We start from the raw sequence: 21642 nt of genomic DNA, 5'->3' as shown, positions 1-21642 counted from the left end.
GTGTATACCAAAGAATAAGACTATAATACCTGAAAAAGTAAAAAACAAAAATTGGTTTCAAAATCTCAGTGCCTGATCTCCCAACAAAACTACTACATTTTTAATGATTTTGATGTAGAATATCAAAAATATTCCTCATTTATTTTGAAAGTAACTTCACTTCATGGAATAACCATATAATATCAGCTCTATCCAGAGGCAGGATGAACAGAAGAAGCAATGAGAGCAAAAGAATGACACATTTTTACTTAAAAAACAAATAGAAATTTACAGTTAGCAAAGTAAGGCTGTAGTACAGTTCCTTAATTCTAATCCCATGGAAGACATGATTACCAAATATCAGTAAAGAATCACCTCTTCATGTTTAAGGATTAGTAGAGGTTCTTTTACCTTATATTCAACATTATTGTTTTATACTTTAAAAAGTGATTTTGCTGTCCTTGAAAATGAGTATGGCAAGACAAGGGGTACTGTAATAAATATGCAGGGACAGGTATTGAACTCATTCTCTCAGCACTGGTCCCCATACACCTCGATGAGAAATAAGAAGTCACAGAGTAAGGAGCAGCCACCTAAAATACCACGCGCAAATCAAAGCAACTTCAGTATTTCCAACAGGCGCCAATTTTGCCGGTGTGAGAGGTCAAGAAGCAACAACTACCTCTGATATATCGAAGTCTCTCACAGACCAGTTTGGGGATTGATCTGGTAGAAAATTCAGTCTCTTTATCTTGCCCTACTTTTTGCAGAGGATTTAATTTCCTCAGGAATTTTTCATAGGAATTAGGAGAACAAAGACACTGGAAAAACACGATCGGGAAGGAAAGAAGGTTGGGAAAAGAAATGTTAGGAAAATGAAGAACGCAAGTTGCAGGCTTAATAAGACCAAGAGAAGAGGCTGCAAAGATGAAAAGTAGGAGGATGCCACAGCAGACAATCCATCCCTGTTGTACAGATTGCTGTGGAGAACCTCATAGATTCTGCCAGCCAAGTGGTAAATACATATGGGAACTTCTTGCTTAAGGCTTAATCAAGCTCAGCTGTAACAAAAACTTTTTCAATTATTTTTAAAGCCTTTCAGAATTTATGATGCTTTGGCTGGTGTTTTACAAGTCACTGGGCTCAATTTCATTTAAGAAGTTAATTTCTATTTTTGAATAGTCTTGAAGACAACCATATGACTGGAACTTCCACTTGATTCTCCCCGACAATATATTGCCTCTGCAGATCGTTTTAACACTGAGCAGAGCAATCTTACATTTTAATGTATTCAGAACTAGGTAAAGTTCCTTCCACAAGAAAATATGATTGATTGTTACAATGACAGTAATTGCATTTTAGTAAAAGTAACCATTATGGTAATTTTCCTCTAGAAAGAGACATTTAACTAACTTAAGTAACTTGTTACTTTTCAACACATTAACTTTGGCAAATTTAACATTACAAATGTACAGAGTTCACAGACACAACAACATGCATCACTTAGGGAGTGTGCACACTTTTTTCATTTTATATATCAAGTAGTGTTTCCAAATAGTGTATGCTGAAAAAATGTGCACACATAACACAGCATTAATTAAACTGTTAAGAGCAGCTACAGTACATCTATTGCCAAGTCTCCTGTTTAAAAATTCTGACTTCAGAGTACCAAACTTCAGATCATTACGAGACATTAATTCCTAAGCATTGACAAAGATAAAATGCCAGCTCTGAAAAAAACATAATAAAAGATCCTGGTGAAGCAAAGAAGATCAATAGTAATTCATGACACACCACTAAGAGAGGTAGGCGAGTGAGTGACAGACACAGAAAAGCATTCCTAGTGCAAAAAAACCTGTACACAACCCTATAGCTATAGATCACAAGACAGGAGAGAAAGCAGTTTGTGTGATAAACTACCCGTTACACCACAGCAGTATCTATAAGTTACTAAAAGCCGGTATCAGCATTTAATTTCATGTATTGCTTCCAAGCACCACTTAAGTATCAGTTAGAAACTAACCACCAAGAAGTCTGTAGCACTGCACGCATGAAAGTGCATTTCTTCCAACCTGGTATTTATAAACATTCCATGTAACGTAGATGGTAGTAACTTCTTATTAAAAGTGTAGCTTCTGATAATTAGGAAATACATCATAAAATAATTTAAGCATCCCGGTTTTGTTTCATACTACTTCACATGACTTAAAATAAAAAAAACCTCCACCTTTACTTTAAAGTTTAAGATAATAATCATTCCTTATGCTTTAAAGGGATTCTCAACTGGATCTGGTTGAATTTCCATACTTCTGAACATTTTTACACTAGTCTGGATTGAAATGTTGTTTTTAAGACATTTCCTTTAAATGGAAATATTAAAAATTTGAATTTCAATAAATCAGATTTAAAATTTTCACTAGCTTTCCTAGCTTTTCTGAAGAAACAGTTTTTGTATCTCTGGCTCCTTCTACCTCCTATACCCTTTTTGAATTGCATATCATGTTTACGGTGCAGAATTCTGTGTTCGCAACTTGAGTTTTCATATACGATGTTGCGAGGAGAAGTAAATCCTTAGTCTTTCCAATAATTTTTCCTCAGCTCAGTACCCTCTTGGAAAACTCATCTGCTCCTCCAGTTTTTCACACCTTGCAAAGGAAATACCACTAGATAACGCCAGGTAAGAAGGCTTTTCCTCCTCTCCCCACCCCGAGTCCAAGGAGTGCTATTATAGGGGAGGTTTTGCTTCCACGCTCACGGGGGCCTGGCTGCAGGTCCAGCCTAACAGGTTCTGCCCCCCGGATCAGCAGCAGTGGTACACACTCCTGTCTGACAACTGCTCACCTCACAGGTATGGTAATTCAACTATTTCAATGGGAAATACTCTAGTCTGTATTTTCAGAGGATTTTTTGAAAATTGATTTAGATTAAGGAGCTTCAGCTTAAACTGTCATTTAAATATTTAGCTGGAACAGTCAATGGTTTTACCCTCCTCCTTTTATTAAAAGGACCCAGTTATACTTTTAAGACAAAATAACATAGATGCTATAAGGCAAAGGAGACACTAGAGAAAATTACAAAGAGGAGGGCTAAGAAATAAAAAGTCAGAATATTAATCTGTATTATCTCAAAGTCTGTTGAATCGCTTTTTCAGCAGCAGCCTTCCAGATAATTTTTAGATAAACTTTAATTTCTTTTTTTTTTTTTTTTTGTAATTTTTAAGATTTTGTAAATTTGTAAATTGGTCAATGATTTTTTTTTTTTTTGCTTCTATAGCTGAAAGCAACTGTTAGGTTGCAAAGTCTTAGTGAAAGAAAAGCCAGAACCCTTGAGTAATCAGAAAGAATTGGAAATTCACACAATTAAAGGAATCTTTCTTTCAAATATTTTCAAGATTAAAGTCTTTCCACTGCTGTTCATCTTCTACTACATTACAATGAAAGAATGTTTAAGAAAATTTCAAAAATAGTTTGGTTGTTCAAAGACAAAGTGAAATTAGAAAGGAATCTGTGACTGACACACGAACAGCAATAACCTAGGGAACATGTTAAGAGCTTACTAAGACCCATTCCACCATGGAATTTTGTAAGCCTATTTTTATAACACAGTGTCCTAGTTACTTTTGAGAAGAGGAGGAAACTTACAGTTTAAACAGAATTGGCAGCTGACCTTTATAATTAGTCCTTTATCTTTTCCATACCTTCTAAATTTCACATGGCAAGCCACATTCCTGAATTTCGCTTTGCGGAGTGTGAGAGTTAATTCTTCAATATGAGCTGAAGAAATTAATGATATTGTAAGTGTCTTTGCAGTTCCAGAGGTGATGTGCTTTACTCGACGCAACTCAGAATAATGTCTCCATCTTTGACCAGATGTGTAGGTTAACTTAAACCCACAAATAAAATCACCAATCAGTGGTGTAGTGCAAATTTTCCCTGCCCATTTCCTAGGAAAGGTCTACGCAGGTCAGGTCACCTTACAGGACCTCTAAAGAGAGAATGCAGCTGGGAAACCTTCCAGTGGAGCTCTGCTGAGCAAAGGGACACCTTTTACAACTCCAGCAGGCTGCCGTGCAGCACCACAGCCTCCTTCCATCCTCTGCTTCAAGCATCTGAGGTCAGAGAGAAGCAGCAGCTGTGGTGCAGGCTCACAATGTATTAGTTAAAAGTGCCAAGCAGGCAAACACAAATTGGGACTTAAATTAATAACTCTTGCACATAATGCATTAAATTTGGCAGGCTTATAGTGGAAAGATGGGGGGAAAAAAATAACATAACTAGTATTTGCATTGTACTAAAAGATTACTTAAATTAAGGATAATTTCTCTCTCTCTCAAAAAAAAAAAAAAAAAAAAAAAAAAAAAGCATTTAATTTGCACTGAACTAGCTGTAACGTTCTCAGAAATTCCAAGCAGTGCAGAAGTATGTGTAGGTAATATGTAAGACCTGTAAGGCTAATGAAATGAGTTGATGCAACTAACCACGAACCATAATTTTATTCTGATGTCCAACAGTGTAATAAATGAGATGTGAATGCATTCTCTAGTATATAATTTGAGATGAGTGAAACTCTGTAATTCTTTGTAATCCGAAGATAAAACACTTCTGAAACACATAAATTATCCTAGCACAGTTTTGGAGAAAAGGAATGAGCTACTTAAACTGTCAGATTGTAACACTGACAAGCACATTTTATCTAAATCCCCTATTTTTCTCCAGTTGTTTTGTTGCATAAATTCTAAATGTAACTACCTAATACAGAAAATATCTGTTGTGAGAGGTTGTTAGAGGGTAGAAAAATATTTTAGTGGGTGTGGAAACGTGTTTGGATCACAGAAGGTACAATTCGAAGTTCTTTAGAGAAAAATGGTTAAAGGCAGGCGGGTGATACAGGCAAAATTAGTCCAAGGCCACACCCTGGGTTCTATCCAAGGTGTGTCTTGGGAGTCAGGGCATAAAAAGATGACCAGTAAGCCTCCTTTACAATGAGTGGCTGTTTAGCAAGGAGCCACAATTTAAACTGCAGTTCCACAAGCCCTTTAAACCAGCCCTTGCATCAAAAAAGCAGCTCCTGTGTGTTTTTTTCACACACTTGTGGTCTTATCCCCAGGAAGGTGAAGACCTTCAAACCAGCATAAATATCTGTGAGGCTAGGGATGAAGTGAGTTCAGAAACCAGTTTAAAGCTAACATTTTGTTTTGGTTTGTTTGCTGGGCTAGTTTTAACCCAAAACAGTTCTCCAATCAATTAAGCGTGCAGCTGCAAGAACATTTGTGCAGGGCAGGGCAGCATCTCTTGGCTTATGCTGGCTTAAAGTGTTTGTGGAAGTACAGCATGAGTGTAACTAAAGCTCTGCTATAGTCTATCACTGCTAATAATCCATAAATGCCATTCCAGAACACAGGAATAGTTAAAGCATATAAATGGCCTTGCCATGTGCCTTGCAGAGGGGCCTAACAGAGGAGAGCTTAGAAAGCGCTGAACAGCTTGAAAAATACGTAAGTTTTGAGGTAACTATGTTCCACCAGCAAGGACAAAAATCTGATTCCCAAGTCACTTGCCTCACAGTATGACTGATGACAACATGATAAATGTACTTTCCAGACCTCTCACAATGCAGCTTCCATGAGAACACCGATGACATGCTTAGTGCATTCTTCCCACTTCTCTAACCCTAACCTGTCCTGCCATCATTTGATCCTCTTCCAACCTGTCTGTGGTCTGCAACTTTCCTTCTCTATAAGAAAGCCACTTTTAAGCCTTTCAGCCTCTGCTCAAAATTTCCAGTAATGCTCCAAAGGTAACAGAGTACCAGCCTGAAGTAACAGCAGACACACCAGAAGAATCAAGATGGAAATGACACTCTAATTTTCCCTTTACTACTTCATTGTAATATAAACATTACCCACTCCCAGTCTGGATGCTCTTGTTGGGTGATTTCACTAAAAGCTGGACTGGACATGTGCATATCCTTAAAATGTTGTCTTTACTTGGAACCACGAGCTTACTGCATCTCATCAGTATATTCTGAAGCGCCTGGTCTGTTTGAACAGTTTATCTTTATTTCTATATTGGCATAGCAATTCTACCTAAAGTATTTGCTATGCCAAGTATTAGGAGATTTCTATTAGAACTTGCATGAAAAAATTATTTCATGCCAACTGATCTGCTACCTGTTTTACATAATATTTTCATTTTATCTACCTATTTTTAGGAAGCATTTGATACAAAGTTTGCAATTACATTCTTGTTAAATAAAAATAAAATCTTCACTAAAAAAGGATGTCTTTACCTGGTACAAATCTTAAGTAGAATTTAAGCAAAGCAATAGTGTAGAAGAATAATCACCTGCTAACATATATACACAGGCATGTATTACATATTGTGCAGATCCCATGAAGTTTTTCTCAGGTGGGAATCAGCTAATAGGGCTTAAAGACAACAGCATGCTACTATTCAAAAATAATGGTTAAAAAAATGTTCTTTCAATATTTTGAAGCTTTTTTGATAAATATTTGACAATAAGTCTTCACTACAGTTGGTACTCTAGAAAGCAAACCTTGTGCACAAGAATGAGGTTTTTTTCAGCTGTCATACGTAACTGACATTAGGCTGGTAGAAGATGTAGTGTAATGCAGATGATCCTAAGAAGATCCACAAGTAAAGCAGCTATTTATTCAATTCCTAAATATACCTGGACAATTTCCATTACAGAATTATGAAAAAGCACAGCAAATGATCGATTGACAGCATACTATATGCTATACACTGAGGTGAAAAATACTCCGCAGTTGCATGAAGTTATTGAAGTTTGGTTATATTAACTTCATTAAACCTGCCTCCAAAACTATGATTAACTGAATGCTTCCGTATTATTTAGTTGGAAAATGCGAGGGAGAGCATCTGTTCTTACATTCTAATTTGGTTTCTCCCATCGTGGCTACAAGAGACAACATGGTTCTATAAAATTCTTCTATGTTAGCTAATACAGATGAAACATCTGACCACATCTTAGTGCTTCCTTCCAACAGAACAGCTGTTTACATGACTCAGTGAATTGCCTGATATTTTAATGACAATAAAATTTGGAAACCGATACAGATTGGGACTATTAGTTGTAACAGATCATTAAAAGAAAAACACAAACCAAACAAGGAAAAAAACCTGTCTCTTTCCTTTCACTTGCCTTAGCCAGTGCCTGAAAACTTCCATGGCAATGTCCATTAAAACTTGGCAAGAAGCGTTGTCAGCTTTGTCAAATATGATGCACTCAGCATGACCTGAATAGTCAAACTTGGAGTATGATTAATAAAAAAAAAAAACAAAAAAAAACCCTAGGTAGCACCATGCAAAATTCCAGGAGAAAAAACCCTGCTCTTTCAACCCAAATTGCAGCCAAGCAACTGTTCTGTGGAATGAACCTTCAAAATCATGGGAATCTCTCTCCTGAGAACTGTTTAAGCTTCCTTAATGCTCTTAATCCACCTTGATTTTGAAATGCTAGACACACTGGCACCCACCTTCTGACTTCCAAATAACTGGTCAAGTGTCTGAGAGTTTCTCTTCTCTCAGGGTAGATCCTGACAGGCTTTAGGACACAGGCTAACTCAAGTTTCCTACAACTGTGCTTATGGCCTTCAAGAAACACCTTAGTGGAAGTGAAAACCTCCCACGAACTTTGAGAAAAAACAGACTATGCTAATGGTGAAACAACTTAATAAACCTCTCTGGAAAAGAAAGACATTATTTAGGAAATGGGACAGAAAGAGGGACCTCTAAACTACCCTGCCAGCTCTACTGGCTATGCCATTATTTAATTCATCTGTATTCATAGTAAAAAGAGTAATGATGGTCTTCTGGCTGAGGCAATCCCTGTTTGGGTATGAAACCCAGTCCAAAAAGGCCCCACTTTCATTTCCCACCTTTAGAAATGCCACTGTTCTGCCAAGAAATGTATAACTACGAAACCACCAATACACTCATTACCAGAAGTGACCAATAGCTTCAAAATGATGGTGTTCCAATGGATTAATTCAAATGTTTTGGGGCAAGTACATTAAAAAAACAAAACAAAACAAAACAAATCTAGTATCCATGTGTGTGTACTTCAGCTTCCCTACCTCCCTGCATAAAACCAAAATACTTTCCTCTCTGCAGTTTTACGAAAGTTAATTACTTGATGTTCCTTAAACAGGGTGAATGCACTATGTATCGCTAAAAAAACCCAACCTCAGAGGTAAGTTTTCATTGCCTAAAGAATCTGAAGACAAAAAATGAGCCTTTATATTAGAAAGGTTGACTGCTATGTACAAAACTTTCTAGTTAAATGGAGAAAAGGTTAGCTTTTATTCATTTTAAAATAGCCTGAACTGAAAGAACTTCTCACTATAGGGAGTAAATGAAATTTTGTCATCTCAGACATTAAAATATTATTTGTTCAATGTTTGAATTGTAATTATTATAAAATAATTAGTAGATGAATCTACTCCAAACCTATTCAGCAGTAGAAGCTGAAGAAGGATTTAGCTATCCGGTGAGCTGGATGACGACGAAGCATATGTAACAGCAGCAGGCTGGGATCTCCTGCTGGCTGAAGAAGCAAGATTATAGGTTTTAATTTACAGAACTTTAAATCACCTTGGATTGGCTCACCCCATCCATTGTGCCAAAGGCACAATCATCACAAAGAAGTGTTACAGTTGGATTGTCTCCTTTATAAAAATGAAGTGGACAGCTAGTAGGTGTTCCTCGAGAGACTTCTAAGGCTATAAACCTGCTCCATTCCTCTTTAGATCTGAAATAGGTCAAATTTGGGAATCTTCCCTACCCTTCACAAGGAAACCTGTACTGTGCCAGATTTTCAGGAATTACAGCACTTGGGGAGAGGTATTATTTTTGTAACAGTGAACAGGAACAAAAGGGTGTCTGCAAGCTGAGCTGCCGTTGGCAGGATTCTTTTAATGCTACTTAAATTCTGTGCAGAAATTATGAAATCCCTAAATCACTGATTATAGGCTGAAACCAAAACACATTAACTTAGACCAGTTCATATCTATTAGGCAGCACTGTCCCCGAGTCACACTTCTGGCTTCCTCTGGATTCCTGCTACATTTCTACGTAACTACCTTTAATAAAAAGCAGTGCTTTACTTGGTAGGTCAGAGACGTGAGACACTATCACAGGCCTGAGGAAGATGCAGTTTAAGATGGAAGCACTGAGAAGCAACAGCAGCTCTTACTTCTAACGTTGTCACATCTCATTGTTCAGGCATTGATGTAATAAATTTTTCTGCTACCCATCATCTAGAAATATTTTACTGTGCTACAAAAAATACAACCCACAACAAATACACCAGAAGCTCTGGAAGCTCCCCTTCCCTTCCTAATTTTACTCTGTGTCAGTATTTATTAGATGTAGCTGTTCCTCTTTCACAATGGGAACTCTAACAGTCACTATTTGCTACTTGGAGTCAAGTATTCAGACTATAGCAGGAGCATCAGTGACTAAGTTTCTTTAAAGGAAGTGGGCCTCAAATCATATTCCAATCATTTCCCTTTGCAGGAAGGCTTTATTAGCCTGTAACTGCTGCCCCTTGAAGCAGGACAACTTCTTCTGCCACAGAATATATTTGTAAGGGTTAATTCTACATTCTTCAGTTATTAGTCAAAATAAAACACAAAATTATTAGTAGCTTGTTCATTACCATAGATCTTCACATTTATTTTCTAAAATTTCAAATTACCAACTTTCAAATGCAATATCCACAAATTTTTTGATAGATACTTGACTCCCCGTTGCCATTTCTTTCTGAAACCAGAAAGTTACATTTTGGAGCCTCCATTTCTTAGCATTTTATCAAAAACAGTTTTGAGCCTCGGTATCCTCCAATCCATCTAAATTTTCAAAAAGTCCACCTCCCATTAATGTTCTTTAACAATACTGTTGGGAACTTTATTATCAAGTTATCTGCTGAACCAGAAACTGGCACTCGTTCATCTTCCCCAGCACTCATCTCGTCTATGACATCGAACGGAATCAACTAATATTCCCAGGAATGTTATGCTTACTGAGGTTGCAAATTACTGGAGTGGGACAACAGAACCTCTCTGATGGACAGTCTCAGAAATGACTGCAAACATGTAGGCTCACCCAAGGCCTCTCACTCCTCCTCTTGCTCCAGGCAAGACTTCCATTAAACCTGCCAACCTTCAATTCACTTCTCGAAGGGTCTCTTCAGCTAGCTGTCACTGCTCATCTCTGCTAGCAAACTCTATCATCCACAAATGCGTACCTCCAGTTTCCCCTATTTCCTGAAAACCTGGCCTGTGACAATACTTGTAACCTGGCCGGCTCATCTGATCATTCCTGACTACAATCAGCACAATGCAATTAATTAACCTGCCCAGACCTTCTCATCTGTTGTTCCAAGAAAGATTTCCAGAAGCCACATTTTTAAGGTTTGATGCTCAATCTTTGTAATATTTTTCTTCAATTTCCATTGGTCAACTATAAACGTCTGGTAAACTTTTCCTCTACAAAAGAACTCAACATTTAAAGATTCAGAGCTGAAATGGAAAGTCAAAGCACAAGCTCTGTTGTCAGTTATTTTAAATAATACTATGCATGTATGCAATTTGCTGCTAAACCTTGAACCCAAACTGCGTATCACAGTTCTGATAACTAGCCCACTCTTAAAGTTCTCCACTCCACCCCTGGGGGCACTTGTCTACGTGTTTCATTTTGATTCAATGAACAAAACAGATCTAAATTTCTCTAGAACCTAGGCTGTATACCCGACACCAGTACTGTGCTTTTCATCAAGCTCCCATAAATTGTTTCTGCTACTAAGAAACAGATGAAGACTTTGGGTACGCTTCTGATAAAATGTCTTTGTCTTATGGAAAACATATATGCATTACGTGCTACCGTGTGTTTGACTTCCTTGTGCTCCTCTAATACCGTTTAACAAAACTAATACATACATACACAATTTGTGCTTAAACTCTGAAATTCAACAACACATCACACCTTGGAAAATTAGCCAACTCTGCCTAATCCCCCTCTTCGGTCATTACAGAAAGCTTCTACTATATTTTGAATGACATCATAAGTAATTACATCTATTCAAGCGTTTTCCTTGTTTCAAAAGAACCAAAAGTCATCTTAACAAATTAATTCTAAAGAGCACACAATTTAAATATCTGACTATCCCTCTCCAGTTGGCCACTCTGCCCTCCTATTTCTTATGACTAATTACAACCTGTCAGTCTAAAGTATGTAATTATCAACAAAAAATATATACATACAAAGACTTTCTAAGTAAGTGCAAAAGATATACTCTTTAAAGTCTAGTATGATTGTTGGGACACTGCAGCATAAGAAAACACTTGTCATACATTTTAAGAATTCATCCAAAATAATGGTGAAAACATTACAATGTTGTAGCACTTTTTCTTTCTGTGATGAACAGACTTTGTTTATAAAGGGGTATATACGTTATGACACTATATTCTGAGAAGGGAAATCTCTACACAGACCTGAAGAACCTTGTTTTCATAATACAGACTATGGTTTTAAGAATTCATCTTGGACTATTCATGGCACTTCAAAAAAAGGATTGTATGGTATAAATGAGGACTACAGTACAGTATCTAGAAAATTTAAGTTTACTATGAAATGATACCTGATAAATGCCACGTTAATAAAAAACTGTAACACAACAAACTGCCTCTAAGAGACAATGCAGTGTCTGAAAGCAACAGGAAGCCCTAGTCGGATGATCTTTTCTGACAAGACAGTACAGATCTTAGAAAGAAGCATCACTCTCTCCTCCAGGAAACTAGGTTAAATATTTCTGAATCTCTGCACAAGTATTTTAAGGAAACAGAAATCTGGATAGTAGATCAAAAATGAAAAATAATCACTGGTATAAACGTAGACTTTAATGAAAACGACTTGATGGAGATTGCATTTAAGTGTTCAATTTCTGTAAAATTTTATACATATATGTTTGCTTTTAAACTTGACAAAGAGCAACATTCACCTTAGTGTGGGTCCACAGGCTCCATCTGATTACATTAAAAAGGAATGTGACACACACACAAACTCTTTACATAACCTTAAACTTTACATAACACAATACAGACCAAATCCTATTAATTTGCAGTTATTAGTACTGATCAAATGAATAAAATGAGCAGATGTTAGCCAAACACCAAAATACCTCAATCCAAAATAAGGATATGATTTCAGCATGTATTTTACTTTGTGGATATCAGCTGGATTCAACAACTGCATGTAAAGTGTCTAAGTTTGATTACAAGCGTAAAAGGAGAAAATTTTGATAGATGTATATACTAACTCAATCCAAAAGCAAACCAGAGGCAAGCTTTTGATTTCATTTCAGTACATCACATTAAAGAGGTTGACTAATTCTCCTTTTTTTCATGCTTTAAAGCTGTGGTATCCATATAACTGTAAAGTACCTCAATAGTTTTAGAACAGAGTAAAAAATGCAAAATAATGAATAATTTGTAGTAATTTAATTATCTGTCCACTGCACTAAAACTGAAAATTTGCATGAAAACTCTTCTAAAATATTATGAGTTTCATGTAGGTTATGCAGACTCATATGAAATTAAAAATAACTAAGGCAGTTATTTATCCATTTTTGTTAAAAAATTAGGCCCAGTATCTGCACTTTTTCCCACAGCATGGAAAATTAAGCAGATTGGTAAGGAGGAGATCCCTGACAGAGATTAATTTCTTGCTATTTTGGTTGTTTTTGTTATGCAAGGACAGTGTCAGAACGTGGTCCTCTCTTCCTTCAGAGCTTCAAAGGGAGAATTACTTAGACCACGAGGGAAGATAAATGAGATAATGACAAGGATTGTATCTGTTGATGTTACTCCTGATATTATAAATGCCATGTTTCCCACTCTACATTTTAAAAATGCTTGTATAGCTACTATAAACGAGCCTTGCACAATAGCTTCTTACCTATAATGCTGTTTCTGCGTAAACAGTATTGATTCAGTGGTAAGTGTGGAAATAGCAAAGGCACAGTTGAAATCCTCTACTCCTAGCAGTGCTCTGAAAAGAAAAATGAGACATTGCTGGGTTTTAATTCTTCTCATTATTCCCTAGAAGGAAAGTTATATTTGTGCTGCCTCTAGGCAAAGTACCATCCCACATGAACAAAAGAATGAAACTAAGATCACATCCATTTCATCTTGAGGCTGCTACTCCTGCACAGAAGCTATCCGCAGATGCTTAAGTCCCTGACAGTGTATCTTCAGTGCTCATATGTCACAGTAAATGATTCATTAAAAATGCATAGACAGATTGATCTTAGAAGAGGGAAAAAAGATCTGGAGTCTAAAGCGAAAGGAAAATAGAAACGAAAAGCCAAAAAGTAGAAAAGGGGAATGCCCCCCAAATTCATATCAGAAAGGCATGCAAAACGTTTTTAAAAAGAAAGAGGAGACAGAAACTGTGTTGACATTTAATATGCCTACTTGGGATAAAACTCATCCTTTTACTAAGAATAAAAGCAACTGCCTAGAGAAAGCCCAAAGCCCTTAAAACATTTTGCATCAAGTACCTCACAAAATTGGTAGGCAATTTCTGCTAAGGTCTGTACAATATTTGCACCAAGCTACCTCTTTTTTTTTTTTTAAAAAAAAAAAGGTAAAAAAATGTAATTAAATGGGAACGAGTCCCTAATGCAGATATAGATAGCTCTACTGATATTGTGCCTATAATGACATAATTGAAACAATATTATGGTGCTGCATCCATGCAACAGAACTGTTTTTTACTGTCTGCATAGCAAAAATTAGCATTTTTGTTTCTTTTCATAGGCCATATTAGGTAGGTCTGCAGAGAATGCAAGGCTTATGGGCAGCACCACTGGGGTTGAAAATAGACTGATGCTTCTGGAGTGGTGTGAAACTCTGAGCAGGCTCCCTGATACTGGCTACCAACAGTCATCCTAATTCACGTACCACTTGCCGTGCTCCCATTCGGCCTCAAAACTGAGAAGGACAAGAGAATAAGATACGCTTTACTCATGATTCCTGTGGTCCCAATAAACACGTGATTGACAAGACTAACCTTATACTACTACTGTTTTTCTAATATTTCCTGGATGGCCAGAAGGCTTTACTCTGCTAAAGGAATCCTGCAAGCAAAAAAACCACCCATGCTTAAGCATAATAAGCTACTTGAGTAAGAGACACCTCCTTACTATGACATTCATGCAAATGGTATTATATAGGTGACATTTTTATTCTATTTTTATTAAAAATAATTGGTAAAATGGGAATATGGACCATAATTTACATTCTGTCAGGAAAAAAAAATAAAAAATTAAGCCAAATACCTACAATGGGAAGTGTATATATATATATTCACACACACACACGTACAATAGCAATATTTTTAGCTATAATTTCCTACTCATGTGGCAACATGACGAGCATTTTGAAGAAGCTGAGCCAAGTGAAAATACAACCTGCAGAACAGGTCACGTTTAAATATTCTGCTATTGAAGAATATTAAAAACTACAGATTAAGTAGGAGTGTTGTAATACTTACATTAATTAATGCTTGTAAATCATTCTGAAATACTTGGATAAAAGATGGCATAAAAAGTGTTGCCACATGTCTTGATGCTTCTAGATGTGCACAATCCCTTACATCTTGTTTTGCTTTTTGGATGTTTCAAATCATCAAAAATATCATCACTGGATGACTTTAGTGTTGGGAAGTGTTTGAACACAGCAGAGAAACACCAAGGATGCCCAAATCCTGATTAAGAACTCCAGCAGATACCTCAATATAAGTAGACTGAAATATCTACATTTCTTCCTGTCTGAATCGAAGTGCTAGTGGTGGCTCACCAGGTCTAGTTACCCATCACCTCTATTGATCAGTGAATTAGCACAGCTCAGACAGCTTGGCAGTGTTATTCAGCCTTGACTAGGCTGTATATTCACACATGTGAAATATCTTATACCTAATATTCCTTCCAATCTAGTACCAGCTAGTATTCACATCCCGAAAACCAAAGACCATGCCATCAGGCAGTCTGAAAAGGAAGGCACCTAGAATCACTCGATACCTGTCTGGGGCTAGCGAACAACATAATCAGTTTTCAGAGAACTTGCTACTTCTGGCTTATGCAAGCCCAGGCCTTTACAAAATACAGAAATTAAAGGCCAGCATGAAGGCCCTTACGCTTTCCTGCACTGATCTCCAGATCTAAAAGACGTGCCTTCCTTTTTATTCAGAGAAAAGTAACATATTTTATGGCATCCATTTAAAAAAAAAAAAACACTGTAAGGAGTGTCACCAAACCCACACAATAGCAGAACCACTGTCCTTAAGGGGGATAATTTGTTGCAAAAGCGTTCTATCTCGAGGGACACAAAGTACCACCACTACACACATCTTCTCCCAAAAGGTGAGAACTCCAGAAATTATTCATTCTTCCACGTCCCAAACCGAGCACACGCGCCGCTTTATACCCACACTGCGGAGCCCAGTTTGCTCTGCTTTCACACCGCGCGTAAAACCAGGCACTCTTGCGCCCACCTCGAGCACTTCTAAAGGCGATCTCCCTAAAAAAAAAATGCCGCAAGCTGCTGGCCTGTGGCAGCCAAAGGACAAACAATGGTAGGAAACAGAAGTTTGTTGTGATTCGGAGGGAGGCTAAGCAAGCTGCCAGGGGCAGGAAGCGCAGCCACCATGTGAGCAGAACACCCTGTTCTTCAGGGCGACCAGCACCAACGTCGTTAATTACACGGGATACTCTGAGTAGGTACAACCACCTATTAACGTAGTACCTTGGCGTGCCGGCATCTGAAAGCGAAGCTGTAAAACAGACTTTGGATGGTGTGGTGGCAGCCACTACCCTGAGGAGCTCGACCACCACAGGCCCCGCCACCGGCCAGGGTTATCGGGGAGCAGCGGGGGCATTTCTGGCTGGGGGAGGGAGGCAAAGGGCTGGGAAAGCAGCTGGTAGCAACCCACAGCTTTCCCACCGGGTCTCACAGCGTTTCGTGTGGTAAAATTTTTTTCCTCCGTCGCCTGCAAAGGGCCGCGGTCAGGGAGAAGGAGCTCTCGAGCACCGAGAACGAGCCCCGCCAAGGTGAATTAATAATAACGGAGGGGTGGGACCGGCAAGGCGCCAGTTCTCCTCCTCCGGCGCCGGCCAGGCCGGGCGCAGCGAGCAGGTGCCAGGGCCGTCCCTCACACCTGCCGGCCGGCACGGCGGCCTCCCCGGGGAGGGGGTGGGCACCAGCGGTACCAAAAACGGGGCGAAAAGGGGACGGACGTCTACCCGCTGCGCGGAGCTAGAGGGCGGGGAGGAGAAAAACGAGCAACACCGGCGGGGCGGGGGCCGCGCCCAGGGGCGGGAGGGCGCGTGCGCGCAGGTAGGGGGGCGGAGCGAGCTGGTTGGGGCGGGAGGGGGGGTGGGCGGGGCCAAGGCGGCGGCCGCTGGGTCGTGAGTGGGCAGGGCGGCTGTCAATCGCGGAGAGGCGCGCGGCCGCCCGGCGTCGCGCGAGGGGCCTTGCCGTGATTGTGGGGGAAAAGCGGGGGGGGGGGGGGGGAGGGAGGAGAGGAGGAAACAAAAACAATCGCCCGGGCGCCGCCATCTTGGGTCCGTTCTCCACGCCACCCAAGTGAATGGGTAGATATGAAATTACCACAGGGGAGCAGCAACAGCAGCAGGGTACGGAGGGCTGTTCCGAGCTGCCAGCGGGACTCGGGGGACTCTAGAGACGGCTCCTGCCGCCGCCGCCGCCCAGAGAAAATCCCCCGGCTCGGCCTTTTCTCCTCGCCAACCCCTAAACTGCACTCCTGGAGGGACAAAGTTGGTCGCAGCCGCGCTGCCTCCGCCGCCCGGGAGACGAGAGAGTTGCGTTCAGCGGCGGCTTCCACGGAGCCGGGAGTGAGCCGGGGTCAGAGTTAGGGGAGAGGGTGACGAGGGGCTTCCTCCCCCCTCCGCCCGCTGCCCGCGGCTCGCTGTGTGGGGGACGCGAGGAGCAGGCAGCCGGAGCCCAGCAGGCTTTTCCTTTCCACCCCTGCTGCTTCTTATTCCTTGCTCCTAAAAGGAAAAAAAAAAGGAAAAAAAAAAAAAAAAAGAAAAAACTGGATTGAGGTTGGGGGTGGGTGGGTGGGTGGGGGGGGGGCTGCCTCGGGTCTGCGTTTGAACAGCAGCGGGGCGGGCGGAGGTGCGGCGAGAAAGAAATGTGTCCGTGAGGAGTTGGGAGAGGAGTGTGCATCAAGCAGAAGAGTCCCAAGCCTGCTTCGCGGGAGGAAGGAACCCGCCGCCCGGCAAGCCCTGTCCTCCTCCTCCTCCTTCTCCCCCGGTGCCCGCAGCCTGGCTCGCCTCCTCGCTTCCACAGCAGCCGAATTCCCCGAGAAACCCACCACTCCAGGAAGGATTTGCCACAAAGAACACATCACCCTCCCCAGCGGCTGGATACTGCGTTTATTTTTTATTTTTTTTATTTTTTTTTCAGTCACTTTTCTGTGTTTAAATACCAAATATAGCCTCTTGGGGAGGGGGGGGGGGGGGGGGGGGGGGGGGAGGGGGGCGAGGGGGTGGAAATCTCCTAGAAGAAATTGAAATCTTGCTGGGGTTGTACGGCGCGGGAGAAGGACGGCGGAACCGGGGCGAGAAGGGGAGATGAGCCGCTCTCGGTGACTGGCGGAAGGACTCGAGATTTGCCACTTTTCGGGAAACCCGAAGGTTGGTTTGTTATCAAACTTGTTTCTCCCCTTTTCTGGGTTATGCTAAATCCCTCAGCATTATTACAGAAAACCCAAGTGTTGCCCACGTGTAGCTAGCTGGTGGCTTTGCCTTTTTTTTTAAGGTAGTTTTTCCTCAACAAACTGACAGATTTTCCTCCCTTCACCCGGAGGCTTTTGAGATCTGAAACTGAAATGGAGCTACTTTTCTCCCAAACACTACATGTTGTATAAGGGGAGGCAGGACGAAAACATCGTGTTTACTGATTTCGATACGACTCCCCGACACTCGGCACCCACGGGGGATGCATCACGGAGCTTGATGTGGAAAAGAGTTGGAGTGTGCTCAGAGACTTCGTCGTGTCCAGCAGCTTAATTGTTGACTTTTTTTTTTTTTAAAGTGGATTCGTAGCATACTTTCATGAATTAAATTTTGCCACCGTTTGTACAGAAGCCAAATGACACGTGTGTTTTGAAACACGGTTCCAAATATATCCATCCCTCGACCCGGATTCTCGCTAGAAAGAGCCGGAGGGAGATCGTCAGCGTCTAAACAAATCTGATTTTACTGTTTTATGAACATTATCTGCTGCAGAAATGTTGCTATAGATTGCTTTATAACGGTTCAGCAAGAAGGGAGATTTTTTCCAGCTTGCAGGACCCAGGAAACTGGATACTTTAAGTCACTTAAATGTTTTAACAGCATTGGAAAATGGGAGCTGCTACTAAGTTGGCGTTCGCTGTTTTTCTTATCTCTTGTTCTTCAGGTAAGTGAATGGTCTTGGTTTTTAAACATAGGGCTTGGGGTCAGCACTTGAAAGCTTGAAGTAACTTTATCGATTAGTATGGATGAGGAGAAACTTTTTTTTAATGACAAATGTGTGGGCATGGCAGTGACTAAAGGCAGGAGCTGTTTTCATTGTTTTTCTTAAAAATGTGTCTAACACGGGTGCTTCAAACGCGTGCGGCGCTTGGAGTTCAGATCAGTTGTGTGGAACAAAGGTGGAGACATAACCACCTAGTGTCACATAGAGTAATCTGGCCGTGCAGTTATTGAAAACCGTGTTTCATGTTTTTTTTTTTTTTTTTTTTTTTTAAATAAGAAATAGCCAGCTGAAATACTTGTAACTTCAATTAGATCTCCTGTTCCAGACCATTCACTGCTGAATGGCAACCTTCATTAATGCTTCATTAGTTTAGAATAGGTACTGCTCTGAAAGCATAGCTCGTCCTTTAAAGGTATCAAGGGGTGTGTGCATGCATAGATTTATGTACAGAATTGGGCTTGAAAAGGCAGACTTTCAGTTTCTAAACAATAATTTGTAACTGTAATTTTGCTAATCAGCACTGACTTGTACTGCAAAAAAAAAGCTACTATTTTTCTCTGCAAAACAGCAGAAGTTGAGTTTCAGATGCCAGCTCAGAGTCCTGAGAAGCCAGCGGGGTGTAAGCACTTCCCCACGCTTCTTTAGCAGGAAAATTGTTACGGTAGCAACCAGTGGTTGGGGAAACTGTTGGGACATTTCTGCTTGAAGCTCCATCAGTTTCACAGAAAAACTATTATGAACTGTGTAGCTGATCTAATAGTAGTTTACACGGCAAGCCTGGCACTTTCTGCTTACCCTCTGAATGTGTATATAGTCCTGTGTGTAGGTTTAGATATGGTTTTCAGCGTTCTTGCACAGTGTGTGAAGGTATACTTGTTTACCAGTCTGAAAGCTAGCAGACAAGTGCTCTGCTTTTCAGTGTGACCGGTGTCAGGGAGTAATGAGATCCATATAACAATGCCTTTTAAAATTTCAGTGTTATAATGCTCAGGATTTTGCTGAACAGGACGTTTTCTTGTGGTTAGTAAATGGATAGTCTAGTCTTATGTCTGTAGCAGTATTGATCAATTCCGTGTGCACTAAATGTGCTGTGAAATGGCGAGCGTTGCCAGAAATAAACCAAAAAAATCCTTTCTGTTTTAACCAGAGAAATTACAGAGCAGGTTAAGGACAGACAGAGGTTTGGTTTGGTTTTTTGTTGGTTTATTTTATTTTTATTAGGGTATATGATTTATTCTTCTCTTGAAACAAAGCATGATTTCTTCTGACAGTTTTGTCTTGCAGGAGATGTCTTTCATCTTTTCCTAATACCTTATTTTTATGTTACTCGAGCAACATTCCTCTTAATTAGGGAATATTTTCTGCAGGAAAACTCCCTCCCCCCCCCCCCCCCCCCCACTCCACTGGCAGATTCTGAAAGACTTGATGCCATCTGCTCTTCATGTCTGTCTCTCCCTTCCATGTCCTATTAAGATCTTTTTGCCTAGAGCACAGAATAGTGATCTTGTTGACATTACCTATCCTACTTACTAAAAAGAGTGGTTAAGCAACAGAAGCTGTCTTTTCTTTGGCATTTCTTGCTCAGTTTGTTCTCGGTAAGGTAAAATGAGTGTTTCTCTTGCCTGTGAAGATGGAATTAATCTTTGCTAAATGAGCAGGAAACTGGCTGCAATTTGGACTGCTTCTCATGTTAATGACAGTGTTTTGGTGGTTATTCTAGTATTGCACATTGAGTGTTCTGGTATTTACCAATTATTAAACTATTTTCTACTCACCTAAAATTTTGGAGTATCTGCAGTCCTGGTGTAGGTCTAAAAATAAATTCAGCAGTAAGCTTTTGTCTTTATGATCAAAATTATAAGATTATGTAAGCTTCTAGCACACAGTACAGACATCTTGATATGTAGTGTTTATTGTCTTAACTGTGACTTTTTTTGGTTTAAAACCGTACTCAATCGGTTGATTCTAACATCATCATAAGTTTCTTTTCTAGTCTTTAGTCTGAAAAAAAAGTCTGCGCGGGCTATATATTTAACAGTATTGGCAATGGTTGAAGTAATACCAGAGTTCAGGTGTGAAGATGTCTGGTTTGTCTTTCTCTGGTATGCAGTCTCCAACTACTCCAGGTACAAGTGTGTGTGTTGGGGAGTGGGGGTGTTGGTTTTCTCAGTTTATTTTTATATGCAACTATTTTCTGCAGTTGTTTACATAGACAATTAATACTAGTGTTCCTTAAATAGGTGAAAATGTTGTGGTTTGTTTTTTGTTTTTTTTTTTTTTTTTTTTTTTCCCAATGTGATAGGTGTGGAAGCGGTCTTTAGGTTGAAGGCATTTTATTTTGCTACCCATAAACTGCTATATGAAATGCTGTAAATGGACCTCAAATGGATAGGAATTTCTATCAAATCTAATAATTAATCTTTGGAAAGGGAGTGAAAATATTTCCTCTTTCTGACTAAGATATTTGAAAAAGAGCATCTGTGTTATGTTATCAGGCTTTACAGTATTTGTAGATGCTTGGATAAAAGTGGGTGTAGCTTTGCACCCATATGTACTAATTCAAGAGAATGAGATGAATGTGTATTAACCAAACATGGAAACAAAGTACCTGGTTCAAGGTTCTCCATGTGCCCTCTAATATACTTTTTATATAAACCTGTGTGCATTTTTGATTTAATAAAGAACAGAAGATGCTGAGGTAGTAATACTTATGAGCAATTAAATATGCTTCCTGTGCTTCCCCTGTAGGTGAGGCAGGATTGTAGGTAAGCTTGAAAAAGGAAAATAGTAAATGGAATAGCTTGCTCATCAAAGAACACTTCTCCTTAGATATTATCTATGTTTTCCCCTCCCCCAAGAAAGTGTGTTTCTCTGTCCTCTAGTTTTTGTCAGATTATACTTTATGAAATTTCAGGAACAAAGAATGTATACTTTCATAATTTTCTGTGATGTTTCAGAATATGTACCCCCTGGAGCTGTAAATGTGGGAGATACTGTAGTAGTGGATTGTCTTCAACCAAAATCTTCTGTTGTGGGTGCTATGGTTTTGTTACTCTTAAACTCCGTAATTTCCCAAACTA

At 39.8% G+C, this 21642-nt stretch overlaps 1 protein-coding gene and 1 long non-coding RNA gene across 4 annotated transcripts in view; one reads left to right on the top strand and one right to left on the bottom strand.

The window, feature by feature from the left end:
* Window positions 1-13049, bottom strand: part of LOC122152433 — a 108023-nt gene extending 94974 nt beyond the window's left edge. Inside the window, exon 1 of the long non-coding RNA XR_006164544.1 lies at window positions 12975-13049. This is a non-coding gene — a long non-coding RNA (uncharacterized LOC122152433). The remainder of the gene's footprint in view (window positions 1-12974) is intronic.
* A 4515-nt stretch (window positions 13050-17564) lies between these two features.
* ACVR2A (activin A receptor type 2A) overlaps window positions 17565-21642 on the top strand; it is a 66088-nt gene continuing 62010 nt past the window's right edge. The window contains exons 1-2 of one of the 3 annotated variants that reach the window (XM_032997448.2): window positions 17565-17736; window positions 17865-18502. In XM_032997448.2, the coding sequence (XP_032853339.1) occupies window positions 18448-18502 (55 nt within the window). In that variant the 5' untranslated portion in view covers window positions 17565-17736; window positions 17865-18447. Of the gene's footprint in view, window positions 18503-21642 lie in introns of all 3 variants that reach the window. The other 2 variants (XM_032997447.2, XM_032997449.2) reach the window with 2 other exon arrangements.

This window comes from Tyto alba, unplaced genomic scaffold (assembly GCF_018691265.1).
Source record: "Tyto alba isolate M040663 unplaced genomic scaffold, T.alba_DEE_v4.0 Super-Scaffold_7, whole genome shotgun sequence".
NCBI classification, from domain to species: Eukaryota; Metazoa; Chordata; class Aves; order Strigiformes; family Tytonidae; genus Tyto; species Tyto alba.
Note: the sequence above shows the minus strand (reverse complement) of the source record. Positions and strands in the feature narration are given on the sequence as shown.